A 19570-nucleotide genomic window follows, 5' to 3' on the forward strand; every position below is an offset into this window, starting at 1 on the left:
CACGTTTAAATACACAGCTAAAAAATGTTATGTCTATGGGGATTTTATATTTCAGCAGACCCAGATAACGTTGAAAAATTGCACGAGGTAATCCAAGTGACTTCTGAATGAAGAAAAGATGTAAACATTCTCCATTATAATTCTCCATAAGAAATCTGTTTTTGTTCCTGTAAACTTTTCCAAGTGAAAAATGAAAATGTGTCAATGAAGATTTTTTGGAAATTTTCCCTTTCATTTATTTCAATTGCACTTTCTAAACAGGTATGTGTAATTTCATTAAAAGTGGCCAAATGCGCTGCATGAATATTTTGGGACAGACTATAGTTAACATGGTTTGCAGTTGACTTAATATGGTTTCTAAGTGGTCAGTAAATTACATATGCAGATCCATATTCCATATGGATTGAAAATCTTTGTTTAGCAAAGATGTATGGGGCAAAAGTGAAGCTTCTAATGAAGAGATATATAAAAGTCAAAAACTGAGTGTAATTAAGCCAAGCTTTATTGGAATCATCTGCCTTGAGGTGATTCATTGACATTATAAAACATATCCAAACTTAATATGCCCTGATCATCAATAACATACATCGCTTATCTCTGAGTCTCTCACCATCAAATCAGTGATAATACGGTGTAACTACATTTAATACATGTATGTAGCTTTTTGGTACGTGTGTGCTTAGCCACGTAATATGATTAAATGCATTGCTTTTACTGCTGATCTACACTAGGACTACACTAAGGACATATATGTACTACATGTACTTGTACCAACATGCAATCTGATAGAATCACACCTAAAGCGAGGTATTGCATTAGATTGTATTGATGCCGGTGATCACACGGATCATTTACCACACAGAATCAGAATATCTAGACCAATGGCAACCACAGAATCAGAATATCCAGACCAATGGCAACCACAATATCAGAATATCCAGACCAATGGCAACCACAGAATCAGAATATCCAGACCAATGGCAACCACAGAATCAGAATATCCTGACCAATGGCAATCTTTACAAGAGTGACACAAGGAATACAGATTCTTTAATTATCTAGAGTTTAAGCCTAAACTTTATTTCATCCTATATTTTCAATCGATTTAATGGTATTGCTTACATGTGATAATTTTGAACTTTCAAGTAAATGCCTTCTTTTCTATGGAATTACATAAAACTGTATTTAACAAAAAACATTCAGTGTTCAGAATATACATGTAGCAATCTCTTAAAATTTTAAAACTTTATTACATACAAGAGATTTGCATTTAACAAGTGTCAATCTAATTTTAAATGGAAACATAATCTATCATAGATCAATTCACGGAAGAGCATTCTAGTGCTATAAATGCTGTGGCCCAGACCACAACAAACACCATTACTGGTTCAAGACATTTGTAGTTGACAGAAAACAAAGTATACAGGTATATATACATATATATATCTATATATCTAATTACATAAACCACTCCAACCACTGTTGGAATGGATGCTAACTACAATGTTTGTGTTAATGAGCTAATTAACAACAATCACATTATTTCCCACAATATTTTCAACAATATAAAATGTACAGTATGTTTTGTAAAAGTAAGTCTAGTCAACAAACACAATCAATGCTTAAAACATTTTACAGTATACCAAAGATTTTATTCAATATACAATGATATAATAAAGCCTAATACAAGATCCACCACATAAAATATTGACAATCAGAGGTATAATCCCAGCAACAAATAAAAAAAATAGCAAAGACAAATTCTGTTCATAGCACTGGGGACGAAAATTCTGTTCCAGAGTTGTTGATGATAATGAGTGACCTGAAGGTGCACTTCAGTTGATGATCCTAATGAATGACCTTTTAATGACCTTTACTTGATGAGTCAAATGAGTGATTTAGGAACTAAAGACCTTTATCTGACGATCCTGATGAATGAAGTGTCATTAGTTGACCTACAAGTGACCATCAGATGATGACCCTAATGAGTGACCTGCAAGTGACCCTCAGGTCTACCTCCAGCAATGTCTCTCCCAATGGCTTCTCTTTTACAGTCATCTATAAATGGAACAAAATCAATAAAACTATGAACATGCAATATTTTTTTTATGCAAAATATAATATATAGGTCAATACTACTCCCCCTGCCCAATTTATTAAAGCCACCTATTTAAGCTTTTATAAAAAGTTTGAGTATCCTTTGACTGGCATTTAGTTCATAACTTTAGAATGAAAGATTTGGTTGAACTATTGCCATTGTAGTCTCTGACCTGTTCGTATGCTGAGGGCTGAGTTGATTAACTCAACAGCATCATATCTCTCCATGGCAACCAGTGCTTCCAACAACTTAGATACGGTGCCTCCACATGACTAAAATAGAAACTATGAAGGTAAATAGATATCCCATAGCTGTATAAGCATTAATCTTTGCAGGATGGTGTATAGTTTACCTCGTAGAAGGTGAGAAGGAGCCTGGTGGGACTGAAGCCCCCCTGGTGACCTTCCACGGACTGTCTCAGTCCCAATCTCTCCGCTAGGGCTACCCAGTCAGAGCCCGCCTGAAGGGGGTCCAAAAGCTTCGACAACTGCACACGCACAGGGTAACTGATCTTCTCAATGTCTCCATCTAAGGTTAGTAAAAAATTTTTTTAGCTTTACTATAACATGAGCATGCATTTCGAAAAAGTTAATAAACTTGAATAAGAATTGCTGTGCTATTCAGTAAAACTGAACATACAGTCGAACTTTGATATCTCGAACTTTGATATCTCGAATACAATGGATATTGTGAAGTAATTTGTAAGTCCCAGCCACGTATTTTTTAAATATTTTACCCTCGATATTTCAAATACATGTACTTGGATATCTCAAAGTTTTTTAACAGTCCCATCTAGTTCGAGATAACAAAGTTTGACTGTATTTATGTCATCCTGAGAGTAAACATAGGTGTACCATCACTGCTGGACAGGACAGCACTGATCGTGGGGGGACATGTGACGGAGGACAGTGAGGACCTCAATGTTGGGGGACCCTGGAAATCCTCAGAGGCCAGCAGACTGTTGGCCTCCAGGTAAAAATCGCTCCTTCCTGTCAGACTCTTCATTCCCCCGATAGAATCGCCTCCATAGGGCTCCCCATTCAGAATCTTTAATATCTGTAAACAATCATCAGGGTCTTACTGCAAGTTTTTAACATTCCTGTTTTCTATTCTTGACAAAACAACGCTGCTCAGACCATGCAGAAAAAAATACCTGTTATCATATTACCGTTACCACTATTCACTAAAATTCTTCTTATGATCACTTGGCACATACTAATTTTAATTTATTATATTTTCATGTTAAATACTAAAATCTGATTGGTATAGCACAGTTGACAATCCATTCTATTACCCTTGGTGTTAGCAACACACTTGGCAACGGGTAACACAACAAATTGTTACATGCGCGTAAATTATGCGTGTACGGTTCGCCGTAGAATTCACGTCATTTCTATATAAAAGCAATTAAAAAATTCTCTAAAATTAAGACATTCAGTATAATAAAATAAATAGTGCCTGTTTGGGAGGATAACAGTTGAAATTGACACCCCTTGGAAACCATTGTCAACTTCCGCATCTCGTCAGTTGACAATGGTTTTCTCAGGGTGTCAATTTCAACTGTTACCCTCCCAAACAGGCACTATTTATATAATATACATGACGTGATGTGTTGGTTTACCCTTGAGTTCCCTGCTGCATAGTGACGAGGCTTGTGTCCTGGGAGGACCTTTTCTACCTCCTCTTCCTCGTCTTCACTGGACAGCTCATTCTTCAGAGCCTCTGAGTTCTCGATCTCTGGGTTCGCTCCAGCAGCCATTAATAGAGCTACCATTCCACTGTTCTGTCGACCACAGGCAATGTGTAAAGCTGTGTTTCCATTAAAGCATATGGCATCCACAAAAGCTCCTGCCTGTCAGAGAGAGAAAAAAAAGAACTCTTACCTTCCTATTGAAAGATATTACAGCATGGAACACATATTACTAGGAACATTTTGCTAAAACTCAAACATAAATTACTAGGAACATTTTGCTCAAACTCACCTCCAGAATGAGATAACTACTGACAGACAAGTCATTTTCTTCTGCTGCGTAATGGAGAGGGGTTTTACCACTTTTACCATCTGCCATGTTGATGTCAGCCTTACACCGCACCAGTAGCTTGATTGCTTGGAGGTTTCCCTTCTGTGCAGCAATATGGGCTGGTGCAAAGCCTAAAATAAACAAAACAGTCAGTACTGTGTAATTTATTCTAGAAAATTCCAACTTACCATGTACATGTATACAAGCATAAAAGTACAAATTATTAAGGAATAGCGGTAAGATATGAAGAAAAACAACACTACCATATTGAACTGTTAAAAAATTACAAACTTTCAAAATTTACCATCAAAGTTTTTCATGTTCAGCTCTGGGAATGGATTTTTGGGGGTGGAGAATGGCCGCTGGTACTTCAGCAGTCTGGCCAGACAGCTGGTGTTCCCCATCAGTACAGCTAAGTGAGCAGGGTTGTTACCATTTCTGTCTGGGAGTTTAGTGTTGGCCCCCGCACACAGCAAGCGATCAATGACTTCCTCCTGACCTGTGAGTACCGCTAGATGTAGCGGAGTCTGAAAATAACATCACTTCTTTAAATACCGTACTCAAAACATCACTACTTGAATGATCTGAAAATCATTATGATAATTTAATTATAGCTTTCTGAAAATGATATCACTTCTTTAATTATAACTTTCTGAAAATGATATCACTACTTTAATCAGCTATAAATGATAACACTACTATTCTTAATGCTGTATGATGTACTGGTATTTAATGTCACAAGATGATACAAATTAACATGTAAAGTTTTTGTAATTTTACCTGATGTCCTAATGTATATTAATTTGGTTAATATTTTGAATGTTGTGAATGAAATAGATGCTGTAAATTTGACTTTACCTGTAATAAGTTGTTGTAGGCATTGATTTTGAGCCAGAGGTTTGGCATGGTTTGCATCACATCCAGCAAATTGTTTACAACCTCCGTATTACCATTAATGATAGCTGTATGCAGAGGTCTAAAAAATCAATATAAAATTGTAGGCTTCATTACTTTCAGTTTTGTATGGTACAACAGTTTTTTGATTGACAGACTTTCTGACATTATGTATTTGAGCCAAGCAATGAAAAAAGTTAAAATGAACAGATGACTACACAAATATTTGCAAACAAAAGAGTGTCTATTTACTAGTACCGATTGACAATCAAAGAGAGGAACATCTCACCAACTATTTAATACTGGGTTATGACCCAACATTTAGTGTCAAATGTTGGGTCACTCAGTTACAATTACATACCAAAAGTAAGCCATCAATTTATAACTTTCTATTACACACCATAAGTGTTAAATATTGGACAATGATACAGGTAATTAAACTCAGTACTATTCATAACACTCAGCCTACATCTATATGGTCAGGATTAAGAAATATTGAACAAAAATGACCCATATGTTATCATTCCGGTGGGGTAGTAAAGAAAAAGTTTATGATTTTGACTGTTAGAAAATGTTGAAAGACTGGAATGTTGCCAACTGATCTACTACCTAAGCAAGACATAGTTTTGATGTGAAAGGCTCCTCACATAATGCCATTCTTGTTGGGTATTGAGGGGTAACTGTCTGAGGTAAATGACTACATGTAATCATCTGGTCAAGAACAGAGATATTTGTCTATACTTTGCACAGGTAAAATGACTATTGGGTCATGCTTTGTACAGGTAAGATGACCATGGGGTCTTGCTAAGGGAAGAGGTAGTAATTCTGAGATGCAAGATGACTTACATGTCGCCATTCTGGTCTGGCACTGAGGTAAGGTAGCGTTGTACAAGGAGGAGCTGTCGGATGTCTCCCGTCGTGGCGTATGTCTGCAAGGCCTGCACCGTCCTCTCGGTTGTCCGCACCACCTCATCCTTGTCTGTCTGGACTGTGAAGAAAAATTTGAAAAACAGCATGAAGTTAGAGAATCTTAGTCAATGTTTTAAACTATATTGTCACACGTGTACATCAAGTTATAGGGTGTATTGGACAATGAAATATCCGAGCAGAAATACTAACCACTTTGGTCACATCTCTCCGACACCGCTGACTCAATGCTTTCTCCAGAGTCAACAGATGCAGTGTCCACACTTTGGGCAAGAACCTGTTCCTCACTGCTGCAGATGGCTTCCAGCTTTAATTCTGCTGTTTTTTCAGTAACATCTGCAGTTTCCGTCACACAGGCCTCCATAATACTCTGTACGGTCACTAGAGGCTGTCCATCACTCTCAATGTCATTGGGTGTCTCCCTTCCTGAGTCAGGACTGGTGTCCTGGGGCATCATGAGATCCTTGCGAAGAACAAATGACCCATTGTCTCTCTGTGTTCGAAAGTTCTTGTCACAGACAGTGGCATCCACTTCATCCATTCCTGAGGAAGATGATGTCGAGTCGTTCATGGCATCTCTGGCAGTGGTCAGGCCTCCCCCGCCCCGAGGGACGTATATATGTGATGCAAAATTCTGAGGGTTGACGTGATTAAACTGGTGCAGGTTGATGTTGTGGTTGGGCTGGAAGTTTGCTGCAGAGGTCACATGAATCTCTGGAGGTCCGGCGACTTGGAGTGACGAGGGCTCACTGATGAAGGTAGGCAAGCCCTGGACTCTGTTCCCGTCGACTTCTACTTCCGAGGGTTTTATACCCTGGCGCTTTGCTTTGTTTATCCGTCTCTTTGTAGCGTTGGAAATCTTTGGTGGCGGTGAAGGATTGTGGAGACTGTCATTTGACAAAGATTGCTCTGCAATGGAAAAGGTTAGATGAAGTCGTCAACCTAACATACATGTATGTAGCATATATTCTTATAATGAAGAAATTACTTCCTTGATTAAATGAGGGTACTGATAATATATACCCGGTTAGTTTGTACACTGTACAGGTAAAAGGTTTTAAATGTCCCCTAACTTACCTGAATCATTAACCATTACAGGTATGTTTCCTTGGGGTGGTCCAAATGATAAGCCTAGAAAGAAATGCAAGACCACTATCAGATTTCAGGAAGTTAAAATCAATTTGTGTTTTCACAAAGGTACAGATTATCTATAAAATTGAAATCATATTTTTTTCATTCCTCGCATGTTCATAACGAAACACACCTCAAAAAAAGTTTAAGTAAACAATAAATAGGTTCAACTGATCAACCCTAGGTGAAAACCCATTCAAAACCCCAGCAATGTCTAAAACCTCATTCTTCATCGTGACAAAAAATATCTTTGATTTGCTTGAATAATTTATAAGCGATTTATTCTTCTGTTTGTAAATGTGACTTCCTTGTTTGAATGACGGAGATCTTAAGAATGATTTATCAGAGGGTTAGTTAGAAAACAATTGCCACAATGTGACGGTTTATGACAAACAGAAGCAGAGCATTGTTGATTTACATTCTACCTGGTAATTACCGCTAATTCATTTCATATTCTGAACTGATGAATAAATTTTCAATAATTTTTAATCAATCTAAATTTTTTTTTTTAAGTGTGGGGGTGGGTGGGGTGTGGTGGATCTTAAAGATATTTTTTTATTGAAAGAAGGTGGGGGGGGGGGTATCTTGTGAAGAGTAGATAAAGGTAATCAGCTGTTATGCAAATAATTCTAAGAAAATTTTTAATCAATATTAATTCAGACATATGCAAATCATATCAAATATATTTATTTAAAAAATTGAAGTCAATTCAATGTTCTGGACGACAAACTCTGGGAAGGTGTGTGAAGATGAAAAAAAAGAAATTCCATATTCTAATTTGGGAAAATAATCTGTTTCTTTTTTATTAAGTCAATTGCGAAATATTTAATATTCATGACAAGCAATGAATTAAATTAATGCAAAGTATGCCCCAAATCCTCATTGAATCTACAGCATGTAAACTAAAAGATATTAAACCAGATCGTCTTTTATTCTATTCATCTGTGTTTATAAGGTCTAAGAACTGTCAATACTCTTGACCAGAATTTTTGAAATGTATTAAAGATGTTTTATTGTCTTCTGGTGCCATATTTGACATGGCTTTGAGTGCGTAAACAAACTTGAACTTGGTCAACCCTTTATCAAAAATACCTTCCTCACACAAGACACAGTGGACATAAATTTCATCAAAGAACTTCCAGATACATATGTAATTTACAAAACTACCTGGAACTGTCTTGCTGTACTATGGTATCTTTCACATGAATGTTGCCTTATTTATATCAGGGAGTCTTTTAAAATTTATTGGTTAATTAGTACCAAAGTTTAATCAAATACGTATTAGCTGATCATAGTTTAGAATTATACACTATAAGTGATTTACATGTTTTACCAAATTGATATCATGCTATCACTGACTAGGTGCAAACTCTAAAATTACACTCTTAGACCAAGTCAACTTGAACCTTTTTATCTACTTATTGCTACCTGTATATTCCTTTTATAATGTACATCTGTGCAAAGATAGAATAGCAGTGGATTTTACTTCAGAATGATGATGTGAATGATGTGACAGACATTGCTCTTTGGAAAATGTCTGTCTGGGATAAATCAATACATTTATAACTTGGAAAATGACTACAGATGTCTGTGAGAGATGCCTGCCTCTTTCACTTAGGGAGATGTATCTTCCTATAGTAAAATCATGGGTTTTTTTAAGTTTAACATGATTTATTTTGTGCGTGAGTAAGGCAAGTGCTATTTTTATGTTGGAATAACCATTCCTTAAGAGTCAATATACATCCTTGTTCAGACCCCCCCCCCAACTTTGACAAAAATTAATCATCAGAGTGTCCTTAACTAAGAGACAGGAATGAATTAATTGCTGCAAATAATTTGACAACAGAAAAAAATAGGAGATCAAAGATTTTACTAAATTAAATTCTTTTAATGCTTTTGATAAAAGAACAGTCTGTGAATGAGAATGACATGGATATATATATAGATAGATAGATAGATAGATAGATAGATAGATAGATAGATAGATAGATAGATAGATAGATAGATAGATATATATATATATATATATATATATATATATATATATATATATATATATATGTGTGTGTGTGTGTGTATGTATGTGTATGTATATGTCTGTAAAAACATGTCTGACATTAAAGGAAATACCACATGTATATCACTGCAATTAATAACACTCATTAACTTAGAAAATGTACTGGGAAATGCAATGAAAAACAAATTGTTATAACCAGGAAATTTACTTCAATTACAAATATTATACTTAGCAACTGCTGGTACAACATGTACCTGTAGTGTAGTAAATTTAGAAAACTGCTGATGTGACAACTTGGTCAGATAATGGATAATTAATAGAATATGAGGCCAAAATAAAAATTTGGTTGGTTTGGAATTGCCTCCTGCCTCATTGAAATACCCCTCATTGATAAAATTTTATTATAAAAAAAAAAATAAAGAACTTTTTTATATGGAGATTTTTATTTTTTACCAATTTTTAATTAGTTGAACTTCAAGTTTGAAAAAATTCCCTCCCTTCCTCCTGGGTCTGGAAGCCCTCAGGCAGCAATTCCAAACAAATATTTTTTTTCAGGATGGACTGACTCATCTTATAATCCAGGTATGAGTGAAATCCATGTCAGACCACATTTGACAAGTAAAGAATCAAGGTATTATAATTATTAGTACCCAATTTACAGTACAGACCGTCATTTTCTAATTTATCAATAAGTAAAGCATTTAATAAATAAATAAATCATATTGTTCTATCCAACAAAACTGTGCATAATATTGTAATCATCATAAACTATTCACTGAAGTTTACTTTTTTTTGAAAGAATTTTCACCTATCCAGAGTTGTCTCTAAGACCCAGGAGGCAGGGAATTCCCCCGCCTAAAGTGACGTAATTACCTGTCTATTTTCTCATTTCAAACACAATCTAGCTATAAGCTAGACCTCCAGACCCCCTTCTACTTTTTTATTTCTCCCTTCTACATCAATTTTTAGAGACAACCCTGCCTATCCGTCACAACCTAAGATTGAATACTTACTGCATGGTGCCTCCTTGATTTTAGTTTGTTTTCATTAACATGAACAAGGGGCTTTGTATTAAGTTGTCAACTGTGAGCAAAGTTGTGTTGAAAAAATATTGGTTGCATATGATTTTATCCCAAATTAACTTCCTTTCTTTTAAAACAAAAATGTATGAGGAAACTTGCAAATAAATGTACTAAAAACAACCCTCGCATGTTAAACTGAAAATGGTTTTCACTGAAAAGTGTTGGTTGAAAAAAAATATCGTAAAAGTTGAAAATCAAAATAAGAAAGTGCAACCAAAACAAGTAAAAACAAATTCTTGGGCAGGAAAATAAATGTGTCACATCTGCATCAGAATGGGATTTGAAAAATAGTCCTTAATTCAAGCCAAAGCTGTTAGGAAGTAGGAACCAGTGGTGTAATGATAAATCATGTCAAAACAACCAAAAATAATTAAACATCCATAATATGATTTACTTTTAACCAAAAGTATGTTTATAACTTATGATTTTATCATTTTAAATAATATTCAAGAGGGTACAAAAGCAATCTGAAAATATTCCAGCCTAAGGGCCCATAACTCTACACAATCTTATGAACAGTTTAATCTGCACTATAAGAATTCAAAATACAAAAGTCATAACCACGGAAATGCAGAATTCCAACCATGCAAGCATAAATATGATAAAAGTTATTATTGGTAATGCAAAATTCAAGTAAAAACTAAACCTCAAACATGTTATATCAAAACAGGAAAAAGGAGGGGCGAAATAAAATGACATGTACCTGTGACACATTAAAAACAAAACAAACTACTCTGCCATATAAATATTTACCCTTCTACTTACCAGGTAAGCATGCAAATGCATGTCTTCCAACCCATGCTTATAATCACACACCATGTACCGGGTATTCATATTTTACAATGTGTCCCATCGCATTATACTGGCATTTGAAGAACTTTTTATACTTCTTTAAATTACAGAGAAGGCTTTGATTGTTTTTTAGCATTTTTTGTCAGTTGACTTAATTTAAATATCTTTGTTTGAAGTTTTTCCCTGACATTTTAGCATTTTTGTCAGTTGACGTAATTTAAATACATGTATCTTTGTTTGAAGTTTTTCCCTGACAAACACAACTAAATAACCATAAATATACTCCAGAATCATCACAATCTTAAGTAGTTGAAGAACACTTTGACCATAAGGAATCCATGTTGAGTTTTTCCTGCAGGTTTTCATGCACCACTTACCTCCATTGTGGAAGTTGTTTATAGAGGGTCGCCCGTCCTCTCCCCCACCGCCCCCGCCCCCAAATCCATTGCTGCCAGGGTAGCTCGGAAGTGTCTTCTTCCTCTTTTTGGCAATTTCATCCTTGTCTATAAAATACAACACATAGAAATATCAGACACGGGTTAGCTTTTGTGAAATAAAAGAAAATGGAATCACAAAAGGACAATGAGTTGCAAAGGAACAAGGATTTCTCAAAGGATTTTGGGTAAAAAATGGATCCTTACCAATTTTTTTAGGATATCTGATGAAAAAAGAACTTATAAAATGCGAAAGGATTGTGGAAGTTAATTCAAAATGTACAAGGACTGTCATATAACCCTGACTTTAAATAAATATTCTCCTATTTATCATAAAAATATTGAGATCAGGACTTGTAGGAATTAAGCAAACAAGGACATGTCTGACTGTCGAAAGATTGTGTTAAATATTTTGCAGATTTTGAGTTCCAATTGCACTCACCAAAGGATTGTGGGAAGTAAGTGAAGGACTTTGGTTCACTTGTCTCCGTATCTGACTTTCTCTGCAACATTATAATGACAGACACGGGCCGGTCAATGTTTGGGTTCCTGTACGCTGGAGTCTTAAACACAATGGCATACTGAAAAATTAAGGGGGATACACAATCAAACACAGTCACGGGTGAATACAAATCAACTACAAATCCCCAATGCCACAGACTCTGTAGGTTACTTACTTGTCTATGTACATCAAATGGACCAAAGTTTCCAAAGGCTTCCCATATTGTTTTACCATCATCATCCTGCTCCACAAATCGAACTTGTATGTCGTCTGCAAAAGTATCAATATGCCTCTTCAGAAACCACAATTTGACACAACAAAGGATTATATTTTAACAATATTATTTTGTTTAAAGTGATTGAAATTGACAAACATTATACTTCACTAGTTTTGAATTCAGATAGGCTATATATGATGTAAGCAATATCTGTACAATAAAGCAGTATGATATTCAAATATTCTATCCATTAATTATTGCTTATTGGTACCTGATCATCTATCAGCAATGTTTCTTTATAAGTCTCACCTTTTTGCACTTTTTCACATAACAAGAAGACCTCTTCGTTCCCTGTGCAACAGCCCCCATATTTGTCCATGCGACAGATCTTTAAAGCATTGGCTCCTGGTGCCTCTAACAAAATCAGAGATTGAAGACATATTAATCCACACAAATAAACATGTATCTTTATGCATAAATTGTAATCATTTCTTAGAATTACATTTCATCATGTTTAAATCAAAGATAATTTCTGCTTTAGTAAGTGCGAGGTACATTTTTCCCAGAAACATCCTAACACCAAGAACTTCATGTAGATGATTAACCATAAACTTCATTAGCAGAACCAGTTTAATACGATAAGTTTCATTAATAGTTTGACTTACTGCTGTCATAGATTGCTGTAGACAGAATAGGAGGCAGGAGGTGGAAGATCTTTCCACTGTCGTCCCTGAGGTAGGCCTGGAAACATAGCCTGACCACATTCAGCTGCATGTCCTTGGCTAACTGCTTAGACTGCTTGCTGGCTTGGGATTTTTCATCATCTAGCAACAACAAATAACAATACTTGAATTAATATGAGAATACCAGAAGAAAATGAGGATCTTCAGCCCAACAGAGCCCTATTTGTATATGGTGTTTCAGATTTTAAATTATCCTTTGGCCTAGTTTCATACCCGATAGGTCAGTCTGAACATTGAGATTCCCGAGTTTGACCTGTTTATCCAGTTTCATGGAATCCAGAATCCGGTACTCAATGACCTCACTGGCTTTCCTTCGGGTCACATGCTGAATACACAGGTTTGGAAACCTGCAATTATTTAGATGAGTGATAAATTCTTATACCCTATAAATTCTAACCCTATTATTATGTACAGATGACTGAGACACTGGTGTGTGGTGCTCTGTGGGTGGGACTTACGTTATTACGTTTTGGTTTGGCTTCAGTTCAACCACACAGGAGCCATCATTACAATTTTTCCCCACCAACTTGTGGGCATGAGGTTTTGGAATAGCTTCATTGGTTACCAGAGTAACCACAATACGAGCAGCTCCATTGTAATTCCTAATCTGTTCAACATCAAAAAAAAAGAAACTAATATACATGAAAGATAATTACATGTACGAGGGTTGTCCCAAAATAGCGTAGACAAGTGGCGTTATTCAATTAATCAAAGACACAGAAAGATGAAATTTGTGCCATAAAGGGTTCAAGTAATTTGTATTCAAATAATGTTTTAAAGTCATATATTGTTTGATATTAGGTTAGTGAAATAAAAGCATGTTAGATCAGAAATTCGATATGCGGCGCAATGTCAAAAACAAAAAGTTAAATTGAACATAATGAAATGAAAATTGCTAGGAAAAGTACTTTTTGAATGAAAAATATAAAATAAAACATGCATTTATATTTAATAATAATCATTTTATTTGCTCAAAATATGCTTTGGCTAAAACAAAACTTTTAAATATTGTATAGCGCGTTTTGAGACAAGTTGAAGAGTTATTTTGTAATAAAATCATGATGTCAGCGTTTAAGGCGGCGCAGCAGTATCTAATAAAATTTTGCAAAGACCTTGAAACAAATCCTAAACCGGTTTTCTAGTAAATGAAATTAACAAAATTGATTTGAAATGCGTTTTTTGTATAAGTAGTTTAACAACATTAAAAATACTGAGACGAGTATGATGAGAATAGGTGGAAAAAAGAAACACCGACCTATATCAATGGACGTCAAAATGTTGAACGACACATTACGGTAAGTCGGACGTTAGACAACAAGTCATACAGGGCAATTTTGGAGTCGTCAGATCGTTAAGACTTATATTTTTAAAAAATCGAAATGTATGTTGAATGTTGAATGTGCACTCATGGTACATGTTCAAAGAAAATATCTCTTCCAAGACATTTTCCGAAATAAAACGTTAATGTTATCGTAAACATTAAGGATGTGGAGGGTCTTGGCAACAATGTAAACACTGGAAATTTCTGACGTCGTACTTTGCGCCGCCTGACAAATCCTGCTGTTACTAATTATTCATTTTCTTAAGAATTAGATAAAGTACAGATTTGATTTTTTCAGTATTGTTTGCCAATGGGTCATTGAAGAAAATGAAGAAGTCTAATGAAATTGCAGTGAACAGATTTTAAGTTATATGTCATGTCTATGCTATTTTGGGACAACCCTCATATTATGACTGACATTGAAACATACCCTCTTTGAGGAAAAGACCAACATCTCAGAAATGCACATGTATCGAAGGACATGGTAGCAAAAAATGCCATCAAATACTAATACAGTTGTCTGTGTATATGATACCAAATGATTCTTCACATACAATTTTTAACAGTACTACATTCAATTTTATGATGTCACAAAATATGCATTGAAAAACCAATTGGTCACATTTGCATGTTAAATAAAGCAGTAGGATTAGGTCCTTTACTGGAAAAAGCTGAGGACTCACTTTGATGGAAGGAAAAGTTTTCCTATACTTCTCGCTCTTCTCTCCCTGGAGGCCCCCATGGGAGGGCCCCTCACACTCGTATCGAAAACGGAATCCCCGCGCCTGAGGCTGCTCAACTATGTCTATATAGGGACCTAAACAACAGATGCATAGACATTATTTTCAAATGAAACCTTTTTTAATCAATTCATCTATAACTCAAAAGACATTATTTTGAAATGAAACTTTCTAAAAGCAAATCATCTATAACTCAATATCATCAGCAGAATTGTAAAGTCTTTTTTCCATAATAAAAGCAGACTGCTATTTCTTTTTAAGACTGACTGTTTTATACAGCTGATATACCATAGTCTGTCACTATAACTAGGGATAATAGATAAGCTTTCACTTCTTGTGATGCAACCATTTTATGTACACTTTGTACAAAGTACCACCAGTACCAGAGACACCAATAGACAAACAGACAATAGTAATACCATCAGAGTGTGGAGGAGGGTAGTCGGGCGCTATCCCATTCTTCATCATTGAAATATCAACAGAATCCGAAGAATCGTCATGCTCCATTGTCTGTAAAAATGTCATCATATCAGTTTTACTTTACAATCATTGTTAGAGTCAACACTGTTTCTTATTCATAGGACCCCTAAAAGTTTTTGGAAGGCAAGAAATCCATTCATAATCAAAACCCATTATTAATGTACCAACTTTGACATAATTTGCAATTAAATTGGGTGCTTTATCAACAAGAAATCACTATGAAATTCAGAAAGATTATTTTTTATCTTAATAGGGGGTTAACTTTAACTAATACTTTCATTGATAGAGAACAAATCTAAAAAGCAATACTAGCATGTATTGGATCTCTTAAGATTTGCGATGGTATATATAATTTTCATCCAATGAGGTTTTTTTTATATTGCCAAACTTTGTAGCTCATGAATAGAAAATGTAACAGCTGGATTAAAATCATAAACATGCAATCACTAATCATGTGAGAATCATTTTATCACACATTTCAACCACTTTCGTATCTATAATTATAAATTCAGTTTATGTAGCCTTTTGAACCAAAAAGTTTTAACACATTAAATCTGTAGTACATGTAATGCATAAAAATCCATTTTGACATCGTTGCATCAAATATAGTGTTGGATATCGCTTTTAATTTATGTAATCGCTCTTAATTTATGTAAGGAATTTAAAAATTCTCTCTGTCAAAGAATTAATACCATTCTGTCAATGCCATTTCCAGGTAATATTTTAGCTTTGGGACACCTTAATAATGGTTTAATGCTGTCAATAAATACAAATATAAGTGAAGATTGAAGCATGTCACAATATGAATTTGTTAGAAGTTACCTTTCACCAAATCCGTTTTTTATTTTTTTTAAGCTATTAAAAACCTTCAACATTTAGGGCCCTTATTTTATGGTGGGTGGTGGGGGTCAATTATTTTTATGTATGGTAACGTTATACCAATTAAGCCAAGTACTTTAAATATACGATACTAACAAAATAAGAACACGTGCTGTCTGTTGTGTACTACGTACATTCTTTTAAACTCTTTACTTACATCCGGTATGATTATACCTCTTACTCTTAGGAACGCATACAGTTGTATGAACAATGACAGTGTTGACAAATATAATTAATGATCCAAGTACAGTCCCTTAAAAGTTAAATCTCGAACTTATTCTGGTTACAGATAATCATATTTCTCATAGAGCTATGGTAAACATAATAGACAATAAATATTATCAAACATTACTTAGTTCTATTTAGTTCAGAACGGTATTGGAAGAATAAATAGAATTGATAACAAATATACATTACAGAGTTCTCGCTAATGTAAGGTGACCATGCAGCCATGACTAAAAAATGCATGCAGTCACATCCATTTTCGGAAAATGTCAAACCATAACGAATTGTCTACCTTGATTTTAACTAGCTGACAAAAAACAAAGCTTGGGAAACATGGCGACAACCATGTTTTTACATATTTACGTTCTATATTCACGATCTTTAAGATCTTTCATAAACTGTTCTAAAAATAGAAATCTGCTGCATGGAGTGAATGTTGTATATTTTCGACGTGGTCAGCGCCAAGGTACGATATTTCAACAGGAACTCACCTTAAACTTAAGATTTACAAACTTCAGGACATGTCATTTATCAGCCTTGGGTTTTCCTTGTTTCCCTTCGTAGCAGTTATCTTTTAAAAGCATATGGAAAACCCAACATTAGGGAATTTCCCTTTCTTTTCTATTGGATGTTTTGGTCACGTGGTAAATGACAAGATCACCTGCGCGCTTGTTTTTAAATGCAAGAGCGTGATCCGAATGTGCGTTTACGTGAATGTTATTTATCTACGATGTGAACCATCATATGCAGAGGATTATAGTTTTATAATGCAGGGTACAAAAATTAACTCTGGAAAGTTGCACACTCCATTTTTAAGGCAGATACTTGATAGGCTCAAAGTTATTCTATGGTTTTTGGTTAGGCCTAATATTAAAACAGGAGATTAAGTGAAATTGACGTGCAATTACACTTGGTCTTGGTACTTGGTCTGACTCTTAAATATCCTCCATAATGTTAACTAGTCCTACAGGGTACACTACTGGTTTTGTTAGGTTTTTTAAACGAGCGTTTTGTCATGTATTGAAGGAGTTGTCCCTCTTTTTATGGCTCACAAAACTGGTGATAAGAGAACCACCTTTAACTGCCAGGAATAAAAACCAGTATAGGCCTAATGGAGTTTTCACCTACAAAAATCTAAGTTCTAAAATAAGGTTTTAGACTATAAAATCATACTATAAAAATAAATACTGGTTTTTGTTATTAGGTTTCTGGTGTCTTATGGAGGCTTTTAAACAATAGTATTGTGGTATCAAAGAGTTAGCTGTAAGCAATAGTTTTGTGGTGTCTAATTGTCAGTTGTTATAAAAAAAATATAGTGCAGTGATATAGTGGTGTCTAATAGTTTGTTAAGAGCAGTGATTTATTGTGGTGACTAATAGTGAGTTGAGAGCAGTGGTTGTGGCCAGGTGTCTAATATAGTTAATTGAAAGCAATGATTTAGTGGTGTCTATAATAGTTTAGAGCAGTGATTTAGTTCTGTCTATTAGTTAGTTGAGAGCAGTGATTTAGTGGTGTCTATAATAGTTAAGAGCAGTGATTTAGTTCTGTCTATTAGTTAGTTGAGAGCAGTGATTTAGTGGTGTCTAATAGTCAGTTGAGAGCAGTGATTTAGTGGTGTCTAAATTTTAGTTGATAGCTATGATTGAGTGGTGTCAAATAGTTAAGAGCAATGATGTAGTTGTGTATGACAGTTAGTTGAGAGCAGTGATTTAGTGTTGTCTATAATAGTTAGTTAAGAGCAGAGATTTAGTGGTGTCTAATAATCATTTGAGAGCAGTGATTTAGTGGTGTCTAAATGTTAGTTGAGAGCATTGATTTAGTTGTGTCTAAATGTTAGTTGAGAGCAGTGATTGAGTGGTGTCTAATAGTCAGTTGAGAGCAGTGATTGAGTTGTGTCTAAAGTTAGTTGAGAGCAGTGATTGAGTGGTGTCTAATAGTCAGTTGAGAGCAGTGATTAAGTGGTGTCTAAGAGTCAGTTGAGAGCAGTGATTGAGTGGTGTCTAATAGTCAGTTGTGAGCAGTGATTTAGTGGTGTCTAATAGTCAGTTGTGAGCAGTGATTTAGTGGTGTCTAATAGTCAGTTGAGAGCAGTGATTGAGTTGTGTCTAAAGTTAGTTGAGAGCAGTGATTGAGTAGTGTCTAATAATTGGTTGAGAGCAGTGATTTAGTGGTGTCCAGGGGTGTAGCTAAGGCTTGCTTATTGTGGAAGCAAATTAAATGCAGAAGGGTTTGGTGGCCACCTTGAGCCTGTCAATGGGTACAGAACGAAGCCCTGGTAAGATCCAAGGGGGCAAAGCCCTCGGAAGCTGGCAAGTTTTCAGCATTTCAGACACTAAATTTTGAGTATCCAGAAAAAAGGAGTCTCATCACAATAACCCCATTTTTTATGTATATAATACTTACTTCATCATCATCATCATTATCATAAAATTAATGATAAAGAAGAAAAAGTAATGTCTGGTTTTTAATGAGATTAATATATCTAATAAGTCTTGTCCTTTCTCTCCTAATGTTTTATAACATTTTTGTCTACAAAAATACTCTTATAGTACAAAAGATATTTATATAATTAAACCTTAAGATTCCATTATTTCGATCTTCATAATATATTCATAATCATTGTCAAGCTGTCACTAAGGTTATGGAATTGTTTGCAAATAATAATTGAAAATACTGGAAGAGCAATTTGTTATTTTTTTATTAATTGAAAGAGATAATAGTCAGTTGAGAGCAGTGATTTAGTGGTGTCTAATAGTTAGTTGAGAGCAGTGATTTAGTGGTGTCTAAGAGTCAGTTGTGAGCAGTGATTTACTGGTGTCTAATAGTCAGTTGTGAGCAGTGATTTACTGGTGTATAATAGTCAATTGTGAGCAGTGATTTAGTGATGTCTAATAGTCAGTTGTGAGCAGTGATTTAGTGGTGTCTAATAGTCAGTTGAGAGCAGTGATTTAGTGGTGTCTAATAGTCAGTTGTGAGCAGTGATTTAGTGGTGTCTAATAGTCAGTTGTGAGCAGTGATTTACTGGTGTATAATAGTCAATTGTGAGCAGTGATTTAGTGATGTCTAA

General features: G+C 35.0%; 1 protein-coding gene across 2 annotated transcripts; it reads right to left on the reverse strand.

Annotated features, from left to right (window-relative positions):
• Positions 1-484: 484 nt before the first annotated feature.
• LOC128168286 (nuclear factor NF-kappa-B p105 subunit-like) lies at positions 485-17135 on the reverse strand. Of its 2 annotated transcripts, XR_008241320.1 has the most exons (22): positions 16995-17135; positions 15339-15429; positions 14863-14996; positions 13317-13465; positions 13072-13205; positions 12781-12939; positions 12425-12529; positions 12074-12168; positions 11839-11977; positions 11340-11465; positions 7018-7071; positions 6133-6849; positions 5860-6001; positions 4978-5095; positions 4424-4646; positions 4081-4250; positions 3720-3950; positions 2953-3154; positions 2451-2626; positions 2271-2370; positions 1872-2058; positions 485-1822 (listed from the first exon to the last, which is right to left on the reverse strand). XR_008241320.1 is itself a non-coding variant. In XM_052834487.1 (21 exons), exons 2-21 carry the CDS (start codon positions 15424-15426, stop codon positions 1982-1984), a joined length of 3339 nt encoding a protein of 1112 aa, XP_052690447.1. In that variant the 5' UTR covers positions 15427-15429; positions 16995-17135; the 3' UTR covers positions 485-1981. The 2 variants fall into 2 exon arrangements, 1 of the variants encoding a protein (XP_052690447.1); XM_052834487.1 differs by having other exon boundaries at positions 485-2058.
• Positions 17136-19570: the final 2435 nt, after the last annotated feature.

The sequence above is a fragment of the Crassostrea angulata genome, chromosome 10 (assembly GCF_025612915.1).
Source record: "Crassostrea angulata isolate pt1a10 chromosome 10, ASM2561291v2, whole genome shotgun sequence".
Lineage (NCBI taxonomy): Eukaryota > Metazoa > Mollusca > Bivalvia > Ostreida > Ostreidae > Magallana > Magallana angulata.

Bases quoted from the DNA above. Each gene is read 5' to 3' on its own strand.
- LOC128168286 (XM_052834487.1), bottom strand. From the start codon at position 15,426: ATGGAGCATGACGATTCTTCGGATTCTGTTGATATTTCAATGATGAAG. The intron at 6,002-6,132 runs GTTAGTATTTCT...TTTTCTTCACAG, and splicing joins GGAGAGATGTGACCAAAGTG to TCCAGACAGACAAGGATGAG. The intron at 4,647-4,977 runs GTAAAGTCAAAT...TGTTATTTTCAG, and splicing joins CCTACAACAACTTATTACAG to ACTCCGCTACATCTAGCGGT.